The sequence below is a fragment of the Armigeres subalbatus genome, chromosome 3, assembly GCF_024139115.2.
Source record: "Armigeres subalbatus isolate Guangzhou_Male chromosome 3, GZ_Asu_2, whole genome shotgun sequence".
NCBI lineage: Eukaryota > Metazoa > Arthropoda > Insecta > Diptera > Culicidae > Armigeres > Armigeres subalbatus.
This window is the reverse complement of record NC_085141.1, coordinates 21,560,159-21,574,144: the sequence shown is the minus strand read 5'-3', so window position 1 is coordinate 21,574,144 and position 13,986 is coordinate 21,560,159. Positions and strand designations below refer to the sequence as shown.

Genomic DNA, 13,986 nt, shown 5'->3' with positions numbered 1-13,986 from the left:
ATATATTGAAATTGGTGTTAATCATAATAGAATATCAGTTTTATGCTCATATGTTCCTTTAAATATTTCCACAGAAAATTGAATTTTGAAAATAATTCGAATACGTGAGATTCAAGAAGGTCGAGGATGTTTTCCACTTCCACTTAAGTCAGCACACATACTAGTTACTGGAGGATGAAACAGGCTAGAAATCCAGTTATTTCAAGAATATTTACATAACATCAAACTGAAATGAAGTTCAATCAAATTCAAATTTGTGAGTCCGTTCCATACTTGTAATATATAAAATTGATTTCACTAAATACGCGCTAGGACCACAGATATGTATTAATGATGTGTATCATTGATATAAATCTTCATCCTGGCAGTTTGAATACACTACAAATGTCCATTTGATGTCTGAGTATATTTATGCGGGGCTTACTGTGCAAAATTACCTCAAGTTGTGGTCTGTAGCTTCTTGTTATAGGATCTTTGGATGCACAGTAGAGCTATCACCTTCTATCTCCAGGGCTAAAATGTTTCCATCTATAGATATAAAAATATCAATAAATAGATGAAGACATTCTTCCATAAATGCACTGCCGGCCAGTGAGAGATAGAACACATACATTAATTGCATATTTTTCAAATGGTTCGAAATGGACAAATTTATATGAAATTCGGAAAAGAATCCACGTGGAAATCAGAAGTGTTTTTTTTTCGTTGTGTAATTTTTCAGTTTTCATTTTCTTTTCTCTAAAATGTCCTGGTAAAAGCTTGAAAAATATTATACCTAAAATGTGATAATTAGGTCTTCAGATAGATAGATTTGTTGTGGCTTTGTGCAGCGTGTGATTTCAAATTCAGGACAATCCGTGTGTGTTAATATGTTTTAATCTAACCACCTAAATAGCTTTTAAAATTTGACGAGATGAACAGTTTTATCAGTGAATAATATCACGGAGAGCTAAATGAGTCACCATGTGGAAACGATAATAATTCGACTTCCCATGTTTCTATCTAATTTCAGGGCTTTCGAATACCTAGCTGACATTTGTCTTCAATTAATGATTTTGTTAAGTCCGAACGTCAGGGGCGATTCAAATATGCCGTCCGCTACTTTTTGAGATTTCTCCCCCTTAATGCTTTCTTGTATGCCTAGAATATGTACTGTCACAAATAGTAGCCCTCCTCTCCCCATAAAACATGTGGCGTCTATTAAACGACCCAAACTTTGATTTTTATTATTGGTTGTAAGTGATAGTGATAGTGAATAGTGAAACAATCCTTCAGTACAGATTTGTTCGTGTTTTGTATTGGACGTAGAACGGAGATCGCGTCCAGACGTGTTTTTCAGTAAGCAGAATGATCGGCCGGTCATCGAAATTTTGTTCTGCTTTGTGCGGTAACCAGAACGATCGGCCGGTAACCGAAATTTTGTTCTGCTTGGTGCATGAGTAAATTAATTAGAAAGTTAAAGTTGAAATCGCGTCTGTGATGTTTCTTCAGTAAGCAGAACGATCGGCCGGTCATCAAAGTTTTGTTCTGCTTTGTGCGGAAACAGAACGATCACCAATCACCGAAATTTTGTTCTGCTTTGTGTGGCCTTCAATAAAAATATAAGTTTTTTTCATCGATCAAACTACACGCTATACGGCATATCGTTTACCAAAACGACCCCTGCCACAACTCCTACCTCATATATCCAAGATCCCAGTGATTTCTCGTGGAAGTGCAGATGACTCGTCGGCTTCTATCAAAGCGAGTATCACGTCAACAATTTCACCTATTCCTAATTGACCTGCATTCGGCCGCGGCGCTGGTATTGCTTATATTTGGGTCACCAGTTCTTACATTGAAGATGATGTTAGTCCCAAACTTCATCTGTTGGTTCTCTGTAATTACAGCTGACCTGGCAATAACGGAGTAACAACCGTGGGCGGTCAATCGACTCATGCTCATGCTCGAAGCTCTTCGCAGTGCCATTGTCGAACTGGTGGCCATCATTTTATCTGAATTCATTGTTCCTGTGAAGAACCAGCCGGAGCTGCTGCTTTGCTCGATGTGATTATAGTCGCGTCCGAATAGAGAATGGCCGTGCTCGTTTCTCTCTAATTGCTTTATAGTAAAGTTAGAAGAATCTCAATTTTAGCCCGCAAGTCAAGTGTTAAATTTCATTCATTTATTTCTGATAAACATGTTTTTTAAGCGATAAATCAGTGTATTTTCTGTATTTCTTTTGTAACATTTGTTCTACACCATCTACCAAAATCTTCATTTAACAAAATGGTTCTAAGTTGCCAAGAGAATAGTAATAGTATTATCAGCAAAAGGTTGACATCACAAAATCATATGTGATGTACAAATGAATAGAATGAGCCTAATACACTCCTTGGTGCTTCCAGGGTATTCCAGGCTCGATACAAAATTGATTGAAAAAGTCCTCTGGGTTCTATCAGACATATAGCTTTCAAACCATTTACTTGCAATACTGTTAGCAGTAACAATTAAATCTAACCGATTCTTCTAATTCCTTGATCTGCAACCACTCTTAATGACCGTAGCTTCAAGTACAGTCATATTTGGCCATCATAAATGCATTTACTAAGATTCCCCAAATAATGAAATATACTTTATGAAGATGCTCGTCATGGCCGACGAACGATTTTTAGATTTTTCTCCAAATCAACAAGTTTAAGCCAACTTTCTATGTTATGTAATTCATAAGCGTTTCACTAGTCGACCATTCCGGTTTTCAGCTCGATTGATTGAACGATCCACAACCTGATGTTCACCTTCTTTCCTCTCTTCCCGCACACAGAGGAGCTGGCTCAATGCTGTGCTTCTCTCTCTCCGGCCGGTGATATTCTGGCGTTCGGTCACGGTTCGATACTGATCATCCTCACCTCCAAATGGGACCGGCAGCGGCAACTCAGTGTCTACAAGATCGCCTGGAAGGGTGCGATCGACGATCCGAACTGTCTGATCACCAGCGTCCTCTGCACGCCAGTGGTCGGCCAAGGGAGCTCGCAGACCAACGTGGTGGACTGGCTTTATAGTGGTGGGTCTGGATAGTGGGCAAGTGTTGTTCTACGGCGAGAATGGAAGTTTGGTCCATTCGCACTGTTTCACCAAGAACCGGTTCAGGCAATCAAGGCGCAAAGTGAGGCATCAACGAAGAGCTGTACGTGTTTCATGCCTCGTGTGTAGTGATAATGGGGCTCGCAGTTGTTTCCTTTGTTGAGAAGTTTGAAGCAGCAAATCGGTAGATATGGGCTGGGGAATTCGCGAGTGAACGAAGCTCAAGAAATGGTCGCGTGTCGTAGATGGAACTACGGAAAAACATGACCGTGCAGGATGGGGTTTTGGGGCCGCAGAAGACCTGTACATTCGATCATCTGCTGACGGCTAGCCTGGAGGAGGTTTCTTCGCGAAATATCGACATGCTCCGCCGCAGAATTCTCTAATCAGGCGGGCATGAAGCCATATTGGGTTCCATTACGCCAAGGAAGGATTCACGCAGCCTGTGTTGGCAGATGTTGCACGGCTGTGGCCAGCAAGATTAAATCGGCTTTACCGTAAGTATTGTTTTAGTCTAGAGCCCCATTACTGCAATTGTAGGAATCAGATGTTCTTGGGTCTTGGTTTGGTGGATCGTCAACCCTCAAGCTCCTCCAGGCCACAGTTGCCAGCTTCCGAACCCTTGATCTGCCGATTCGGTCTATGTGACATCCAACGAAATGCCTTTTCAGTGTGGTTGGCTCCAGACTACACTCTGGCAGCCGTGGCGGATAACTTGGGTCGTATGGTTCTGGTGGATTGCGTGAAAGGAATCGCGTTGCGGATTTGGAAAGGGTATCGGATGCTCAATGTGGGTTTATCGAAGTTGCTGAAAAGGTTGCCAGGATGCGGTACCGAAAGGGATCGACGGAAAGCAATGTCGTGATCTACGCTCCGCGTCGATCAGTATTGGAGGTTTGGTCTGCAGAATGGACCAAAATGGAGCATTCACTGCTGCGAAGAATGGCCAATTGGTGTACAACACGCACAGCTTCATGGGGTTAGCTCTGGCAGTAGTAAGGTGAAGTACACTGGTCATGGATGTACCTTTTTCGATCCGAGTGACAATTCTTTGAAGGAAATCAGTATTCCATTGCGCTCTCAGTGATTCCAAATCAAAGACTGCCAAAGATCATTTACTGAAGAGGTTAAAGATTTGTTTGAAAGTGGGCGATGGAAGTGAGGCGGAGGAGCTCGAAGAAATGGTTGAAATGTGAAAACTTTCAAAACCGATGAGATTAACAATGCATCGAGATGCTTGTGAAACACAAGAAGATCAAAGCAATGTTCGAAGTGCTGTAGAAGTGTTTGGAAGGTATGGTGAAGAAGCAGAGCACAAGCTGACATGACGGTAGACTTAAACATCTGAAAGTAATTTGTGATAACTACAGGAAGTTGACACTATTTTATTTGTTCTTAGTGGGTGAGGTAGCAATTGAAGAACTTAATCATTACCTGAAGAGCCAGAAATTCTTGGCGACCAAAGCAAAAGCTCGGAAACAGAGATAATGACCAACCAATGAATTTAGTTGACGGCCCGCTCGAGAACGCGGATACCGAACCACTGTTTTCAAAACTAGTTCTGATGAAAATGTAAAACTCTGAGATGGAACTGGCTTCGATTGGGAAGCTGATTGAACTACTGGCGATGAACAGCTCATCGGACGGTGCCTCGACAACTCGAGTTACTTTTGAGGACTCGACAGCCAAAAGCAATATATTCCAGGAATACTATCATACTACAATGTGTCTAATGAGGGACTAATTTTGCTCAAAGAGGACACTGAACAATTGTTTAGCTCACTGGGTAGAATTATCTTCGAGGATATTTATTTGAGTAACGGAGCAAGATTGGAAGAGTTGTAAATGCTGCCAGCATCTGGTTTGATATATGACGATCTGTTGAAGTTGTTCCTTGCGTACTGGCTTCGCATTCCATTTGTTTACAAAGACATAGCAGAGTTAGCTGAAGATCTTAACAATTCTACAAAGTACTTCGCCGGATATGCTCTCTTGCGGAAGATCGGATACGTTTTGAGAACAACACAATCTGCTTGTGGTGGCAAAATGCTCGCGAGTATCTACTGGAGTCTCCTTGTGCACTACGCGGTTTGTTGGCTGCGATTATGTGCCGCAATGAAGCGCTAAGTACGAAGATCATAGCGACGAAGATGATTACCAATTTGAAGAAGTATCCCAGGAAGCATGTCAATGGACGCTTTTGATGAGAAAACTTGATGACGTATCTGTTCGGAGCAATTCTTGCAGAAAACTTGAATTGCTTGAACCCGCGGTATCCTTGTTTGAAGTATCAGAAACCGGATGTCAGCCTCAAGGAGATCCTGAAGGAGGACAGGGAATCGTTGCAGAGATTTTTGCAAAGTGGATTGCTGCCACCGGAATTGATCCGGAAAAACTAGTCATTGAAGTTCCAGATGAACGCGAAGACGAAAATGCCGGAGTTCAGGAACCAGCTGAGACTGAGAAAAGAACAAAAACGTCTTGCTCAGCTGAAGCAGAACCTAATTGAGACGAGTGAATATGGTGGAAGTAGCGATTCGAACTGGATCCGGTGCTATATAATCTGAATATTCTTCGGCGACTTCCCTTTGGTTTGGACAGTGGAACTCTTCTTAGCCATCTCGCCTGGGAATACATCTGTGATTGGAGTAAGAACATGTCCAACATGGACTGTTTATCTGCAGGGTTGGCATGTCTCAAAGCAATCCCTCGTCTACGTATTCCATAAAACATGGTCTATGCATGATTTGGAATGCTCACTTGAAAATTCCTCTGAAGCTACGAAAAACTGGTCAACAAAGTCGGCGAACTGCCTAAGGAAAACTCTGCCAACAAGACATTGGAATATCAGATGCTTTGGTACCTCAGTTTCTAGAGCATCTGAAGTTTTCGATCATTTTTGTACTCAATCGATCAATATTGGAACTGAGATTTGAGGAACTGCTGCAGGATGGTCCGATTCCTCTACATCCCTTGCGATTCACAAAACTCGGCCAACATGGCACTATTGAAACTACATCACGAATTGACCACCGTACTATTGGTTCTAACATCGTTCAACATCAAATATCAAAGCCCATCCAGCAACTATTCGACGGAATGGCCAACCAATCATTCTTCGCCGAGATAAATCGACAGCTGGCGCTGGTTTGCCGAAAGCGATCTTCTGCTCAAGCAGGTACGGTTTGAGTTTTCTGCAAGACCATTACGGCCACAATGGACTTGATCCGCGAGGACATGGAAGACGTGTTCTATACGGACCACATCGCGTGGATGGAGAGGATCGATCAGTTGGCTGAAGTGTGGGAGATCAGTCTAACGGAGCTGAAGAAACATCATGAGTTCGTTCTTTGTTTTAATCGTGATATTTCATAAATATTATATCTGTTATTTAATAACAATGTGCAGAGCACATTAAAGCGGTAGTGAAATTTATTCCATAATAATTTTGTTTTAATTTTATTTAAAAAGCATATTATAAAACTTTTTTAATTCACTTTTTAGACCCGTTTCCACCATATATATCCCTAAATCTTTTGGCTTTTCCTCCCTTAATTTTCTGTCTTCGTTTCAGCGGTATTAACTGTGTAGCCAAATATTGCTAAAGAAAATTGATTAGCTGTTTTTAGTGGAATGTTTTCACTGTCATAAGACGAGTTTAGTACAATTCCATTTAATTCCACCAAATCGTATTACTTATACATATACGTATTCCAACCTCAACTGTAAGGTCGTCTTCAGTGTTTCGTATTCGACTCGACTCAATCCCAAGAGTACAAATTTATGGCTCCCAAGACAGGATCAAAAATTGAGTCTAGACAATCGATGATTGATGCAAATAACATACGAAGTATATGAAGCATTTATGGCAGGAATAATTCTTTCAGCTTTTCCATGGATATTACTCTAGACTTACCTTTTCCTTGATTAACATTTTCTCCAATTTCGAATTCATATTCAATTTCCTTTGAGATCTCTCTTAGCTCATCAATCAACGGATTTTCTCCCAAAATTTTAATCCTTTAGCTTTTGACTGTTTTCCTTTTCTCCACCTAGTTTAACATCTAAAAGATTCAATCTTTTGATCCAGCTTTTCCAAAATTTGATCCATCATTCCCATTAAATGTGTTTCTCAAGCTGTCACTCTTCCGGGAAGGGGACCCGGTGCCACATCCAACCGTTTTTCTCCTCCAATCCTCAGATCGTTGAACTCTACGCCCATGGGTGGGATTCGTACGCCGAGGAGCTACTGGAGAACATCGTGCCGGACCAAACGCTGGGCAATCTGCTGCTGACCGGCCGTCGGCTGACTATGCACTAAAAGCGAACCCACGCATCTGGGGCCAGGTGGCTGCCGTTGGCCCTCTGCTGACCGACTATCTGGACACGCTAGTAAGTGTTGGGAAGGTTTATTACGTTAACAAGTAGAGCCATCGACCATTCGCACAATGACAACATTCACACATATCAAAGCGCCAGAACGGTTCTTGCCTTGCCCACATGCCGGCTCGCCGCTGTTCACTCGGACGGGTAAGAGTATCCACTGATTATAGAAACATATTTCCCTTGTCTGAAAATGTAGGAAGGACCCTCTATAAAAGACGCATCATTTCTTCGATTTGATTAAGGGAACTGAACTGGGTCGACAGGAAACATTATTTTATACCATTGTGGGTTGTAGATAATTTATTCTCATGTGTGTCATTTTGCGGTGCTTCGCTGGATGTAGGTCGATAATAAACCGATGCCGCTTTGCCGCAAATTTGTGAACTGATTCAACATACAATTATTGAATTTGCTAGCTCAACGAACTGAATATTTGTATCTGATTTATTATAGTGCTTGGAATTTCTAATAGCATCCAAGGGAATATTCTATTTTCCGCCTCGCTGTTTGACAAGTTAAGGCTGTGAACCATCCACCGATTCGTTTAACTTTAGTTAAACTTGACGATTCGATGGTTATTTCGCCGTGGTTAAAAATAACCCTGCTCCGAAGGATTAGATATGACAGTTCGATAGTTAAACTTTATTAGCGAGAAAATAGGCGCCAAATCCATTTCGTTCGTATAACTATCAATCTTCAAAAATCAAATGGGTCGGCTTCGATAAAATTTTAACCACGATGGGAAACCCATCGAAGTGTCAAATTTAACAAAAGTTAAACGAATCGTGAATGTTCACACAATAAAGAAATAGTAAGGTTCTTCATTCAGAGATATGCGAAAACGGCCATCTTGAGCCAACCGAGCATTGGAAAATGTCTAAAGCTAGACAAATGAACATCGTTATTGTTGCAGATTGAGAGGATTGCGATTAATCGAAAAGTGTCATCAATGCAAAGTCCTATGAAACATCAATATTTGACGCTACGGTAAGTGCTGGTAGCGTTTGTTTATGAAATTAACAGCGTTGCTAAATCATCTGGAAAAGTATTGGCCCGCACGGTGTGCCTGTAACGGTTATTAACGAAAAAAATGTCCATCCTTTCTGAATCGCCTTCAGAAGATATAATATCCAGGCGTCTGCTATGAAAATTTCAAAATATTTCATCTAGGGAATCGAAAGTTATAGCAGTTACAAATTTAATGATTTTGCGTTCGATATTTCACTAAATGCAACCATATATACCGTGAATTTCCTCCTGATTACATCCAAATAAATAATCATCAAATGTGCAATTTGCAACCTCAACCAACTATAACCTTAAACCTATTCTTTGAATAATAGAAAACAAATAAATAACATAGGATGTTAGAGATAATATTGTTCTAATATCAATGACAAAATAGACAATACAACCACAATACAGTATTCAAATTACAGAATTATTCACTTCAATCTCCTACTCATACCAAAGTGTGAATATTGTCTATGACAAACAAGTTACACTCTGTATGATGATTCTGCTCTTAATAAATATGATAATAGTTGGTAACATAGAATACCTCAAACAATTTTGTCTTCTTGGGTACTGGTGATTGGTAAGACTAGAAACCAACATTTAAACAACAATGTGCATCATTTGTTGTCAGTTATACAACCATCATCCAGTTCGATTCAAGCAGTGGTACAAAAACGAGCTCCATTTGGAAAAAATGGGAAAACTAGATCACGAGGAAAACCGCCTTTTCAAAAGACAGTGAACAACAAAAAGCATATATCACTTCGGAACTCGCAACAATTTAACTGGCTTGTTGAACTACGATGCATTTACTTCATAAATTATCGACAGGAATACTAGTATCCGACTTAGAACTGAAGAGGAAAACCATCGCACTTCCATAAAGCCAGGTAAGAAAATGAATTTAATTCCCAAATCGATATTACTTTTACATATCCAGTATTTTGCGTTCGATAATGGCGGCCTGGTGGTGACTTTTGACATTCAGGAGGTAGAAAATATTTACATATTTCAATCAGAGAGCCTTGACTCATTGAAAAACATTGGATCATGGTATCAACAAACAAACGAATTGTTAAATATTTCCTTCACGTTACCATGGTTTGAACTTTCATCATCCTTCACGTTACACATGGGTTTGAACTTTCATCATCCTTTTTTAAATAATTTTATTGTTTTTCTAGGAATAGTAGAAGAAACAGAATAATGTATAATGATTATAATCAGTGCTTTTAAGGGAAACAAATCACCCAGACACCTGGGTGAGACGATAATGAATGGATTCATTACGCTCGACTACTGAAATCAAGCAATACTTTAAGAGGACTTTTGACATTATGGTCATTAGTTGCATGTACTTAGATGACTTAGACAGACACCTCTAGCATTTCCTGTATTTCCCATGCTTATCCACTTATCCATCTTGATCAACTTGGCATCACTAGATTGTCACAGGCGGATAACAAATAATTTATGATTACGGCGGGTAACAAACAAATCATTATGCAAAATAATTATTGTTAAGAAGTTTCAACTAATTGTTGGTTAAACTGGCAAGTTTGAAAAGGTGAAAAGAATACGTTGGGAAGGTCTGACTATTCAAACAGATATCATATTGTGAAGTTGATTTACGAACTCAACGATTGTTTTATATTGATGCGCATGGTTCAGTCGATATATGCGCGAGGCGCACCATGTTCGATTACATTACATATTTGGTTGCCGAGTGGTGACGAACTATTGATCCAGTTCAAGGATGCAAGAAGTGGAAAGCAATTGTTCGGCGGGAAGTTTTTGTGAAAGCTTGGTGTGGCAGTTGATGTGAACTTGCGAATCGAAGCATCAAAATAGTAGAATGGGCATTTTAACCTAGAAAAGCACATTTCTGACGATTGAATTGAGTTTTATTTTCCCAAATGTCCACCAGAAGTTTCAAGTTCCGAATCAGGTATTATTGGTCAAACTACCTCAAGTTTATTCACGCAGCTGAAGTGCGGGTGAACGGTCATAATGATCCGCGTATTTGAGTTTGCCATTCCGTAGTCATTCACGTGCCTCTGAATGGTGTATCTAGCTACGTTGGTCCATCAAACGGAGGCCCCGAGGTCCACGATCTGAACCGCCTCAGGGTCGTAATCATATGCACTCCGGAATTATTAAACCTGCCGCGAGCCCCGGCTAAACGTGTTTATCAAACCCTTCCTAACATTGATACGGCCATCATTGGGATCGCAAATAGGATTACAGGAACTTTGTTCTTCCCATTTGCGTCTAGCTGATGCTTACAAACCCCGCTAGTAACATAAACCGGCAGATGAATTATCAGCCCTCCGTTCTAGAAGTTGCAGTTATGCTAGAAAATAAAATAAATTATTAACAAAATCCATAGGATAATTACCAATTACTTGAATAATACAATGGAACATATTTGACATATATATTTTTGATAACAGATGAGTGCCAATGTAATGAATCAAGGCCTACATTGATTAAAATATGTAAATATTTTCTACCTCTTGAATGTCAAAAGGCACTCATTCGGCCGCCATTACCGAGCGCAAAATACTGGATACGTATTTCGACCTCAACTGTGGGTCGTCTTCAGTGTCTCATGCTTGACTTGACTCAAGTCTGTTGACTTGTAAGGTCGTTTTCAGTGTCTCGACTTAAGTCGAGTCAAGTACGAGACGACCTTCCAATTTTTTTAAGCGGGATCTCAGCAAAATCATCTTTTACGAGATTCCCACAGCTGTCACCAGCAAAATGTTTTTGCCGAGATTTCTGTAAAAGTGCTGAAAACCAGCAAATGATTTGCAAAAATCAGCTAACAAACATCATTTTGCGGAATATCAGCTTTTTACTTTGTTGGCGTACGGCTGTGCGGACTTTTGCCGAGCTGCGAAATAAAAACTAAGTGTGTACAGTTAAGGTCGAAATACGTATATGAAAAGTACGATTGAATTAAATGGAATTGTATAAACTCTTCTCATGACAGTGAAATATTTCTTAAATAGTTTCAGTCTTTAAAATCTCATTTTCTTACCTGGCTTTGGAAATGCGATGGTTTCCTTTTCTAGTTCTAAGTCGGATACTAGTATTCCCTGTGTCAGATAATTTATGAGTAAATGCATTAATTTATGAAATAAATGCATCGGAGTTCAACAAGTCAGTTAAATTTTTGAACGTTCGAAGTCGAATATATGCTTTTCTCCGTTCTCGAGAAAGGCACCCGTTTCCTCGTGTGATGATTTTCCCATTTTTTTCAAATGGAGCTCAGTTTTTACTATGTTTAAAATGTATTTTCTATGAGAACTGCCTACAGATATTGAGTGCACAAGTACTTTCTTCTTCTTCACTATTGTTCTTTCTTTCTTTCCTTCTTCTTTTCTTCTTTTTCATGCTTCTTTCTCCTTCTTTCTTTTCTTCTTTCTTTTATTTTTCCTTCCTTCTTTCTTCTATTCTCTTTCTTCTTTTTTCCTTATTTCTTCCTTCTTTATTTCTTTGTTTCTTCCTTTTTGCCTTCTTTCTTCCTTCTTTCTTTATTCTTTCTTTCTTTCTTTCTTATTTCATCTTTCTTTCTCTTCTTCTTTTCCTTCTTTCTTCCTTCTTTCATCCTTCTTTCATCATTCTTTCTTCCTTCTTTAGTCCTTCTTTCTTCTTTCTTCCTTCGTTATCTTCTTTTTCTTTCTTTTTTTCTTCCTTATTCCTTCTCCCTTTCTTCTTTTTTTGTCTATCTTTCTTCTTTTTCTTCCTCTTTCTTCTTTCTTATTAATTTCCTCCTGCCTTCTTCCTTCTTTATTTCTTCTTTCTTTATTTTATTTCCTTTCTTTTATCCTCTCTTTTTCTTTCTCTCTTCTTTCTTTCTTCCATTTCTTTTCTTCTTTTCTAATCTTTCTTCCTTTCTTCATTACTCTATTTCTCACTTCTTACTTCTCATCTCTCGACTCTCTTCCCACATCCCACTGCTCACTATTCCTTCTCACCTCTCACTTCGTTTCTCACTTCTTAGTTTTCACTTCTCACTTCTCATCACACTTGTCATTTTCCTTCTTACCTCGTACTTCTAATTCGGCCTAATGACCGTTCGGCTAATGGTCATTCGGCCTAATGACTATTCGGCGTAATGACCATTCGGCAGAAAACATGCATGTTGTAATTTGGCGCATACGTCACTTTGTCAGATTACGGCAGTTTAGGGGTTTCTCCTTAATTCGATCAATCAGTGTTTTGTTTTTTTCTTCGTTTAGTGCAAGATAACAATACTTGCAGTATTGCAAAGTATTGTAAAATGTCACGTCAAGTAATTCAGATTACCAATCACTTTCATTGCCATTAATTAATCAAGTGTTTGCAAGCTGGATAACATTCGTTTATTCATTCAACCTTGTTGAAAAACAACATTTTTGAAATATACATTCCTGATCTGACATCAACTACTGTTAGATTTTAAAGAAGCTGGAACATTTCCGACCAGAGTTTAATGAATAATAATCGTGATTGTCTACAATATTATTGGCCTCCCTACTTGTATGCTCCTAAATCCAGCCAATGAGAATACGATGATTCTATGTAAACTTTCCCAAAATATAAATTAGATATTAGAATCAACTGTTTATTATTCAAGTAGGTATGTCACAACACAGTTGATCAAATTCTTATAAAGTTGTTTAGTGTCCTTATAAGTCCAGATATTTAGTTTTCACTGTTCAACAAAACTTGGCCTATTGAACTTAACAGAAATGCCTTTACCAGTCTTACTAACGTAATTCGACAGATATAAAGTTGTGGAATAAAAGAAAGAAAATTTAAAAAATAATTCCAATAGACTAGTTAAATAAACAGTAACGAACTTATAAAAAATTAAAAAAACTTATATAAAACTAAAACATATGATTAATCCGATCAATTTTGAAGATGGACAATTTTAACCAGGGATTGAATCCTAAAGAGAAAACAAGTCTCTCACTTATCATCTCTGTATATATATACGATATGAGCATACCGTGAGAAACTTTTACGCAAGCTGTCATGATAAAGAACTGATTCAGGATGCTATACCCATGATAAATTTCTTTTAAAGCTCCAAATGCAGGGAGCACTGACTCTGATGATGCATTTCAACTTGTTCTACAAGCTGCAGTAACCAACACGGAAGAAGCAAAAACAAAGCGATAATCACCATTTTTCTGTGGGGCTGCCTATCCGATTCTGTTTATTTCGAACTTGTATAAATACAAGTTTGATAAATTTGTTATCATGGCTTTTATGATTCAGACAGTTTTACCTCTCTTTATCGTTGTTGTTCGTTATCTTGAGAGCGATTTCTGCAAACCCTGATTTTAACTGATTCAAAATCAAAATAAACACAGCATGGGAATAATAAATTTTCAGATTCGAACATTTTGATGATGTTATCATGTTCAAACGTGTATCAGTATTATGATATCTAGAACTCGTACACCTTCGATGCATCAGGAGGATACAAAACAATGTGGACTCAAAATATGTTATAAAGGAGTT

General features: G+C 38.9%; 2 protein-coding genes and 1 pseudogene across 3 annotated transcripts in view; 1 reads left to right on the top strand and 2 right to left on the bottom strand.

Moving 5' to 3' along the window:
- Positions 1-1,683, bottom strand: part of LOC134227564 (adipokinetic hormone/corazonin-related peptide receptor variant I-like) — an 85,691-nt gene extending 84,008 nt beyond the window's left edge. Inside the window, exon 1 of the mRNA XM_062709151.1 lies at positions 1,679-1,683. Coding sequence (XP_062565135.1) covers positions 1,679-1,683 — 5 coding nt within the window. The remainder of the gene's footprint in view (positions 1-1,678) is intronic.
- Positions 1-13,986, bottom strand: part of LOC134225478 (rab3 GTPase-activating protein non-catalytic subunit-like) — a 221,309-nt gene that overhangs the window by 168,981 nt on the left and 38,342 nt on the right. The window lies entirely within an intron of this gene.
- Positions 2,537-7,491, top strand: LOC134227554 (rab3 GTPase-activating protein non-catalytic subunit-like; annotated as a pseudogene).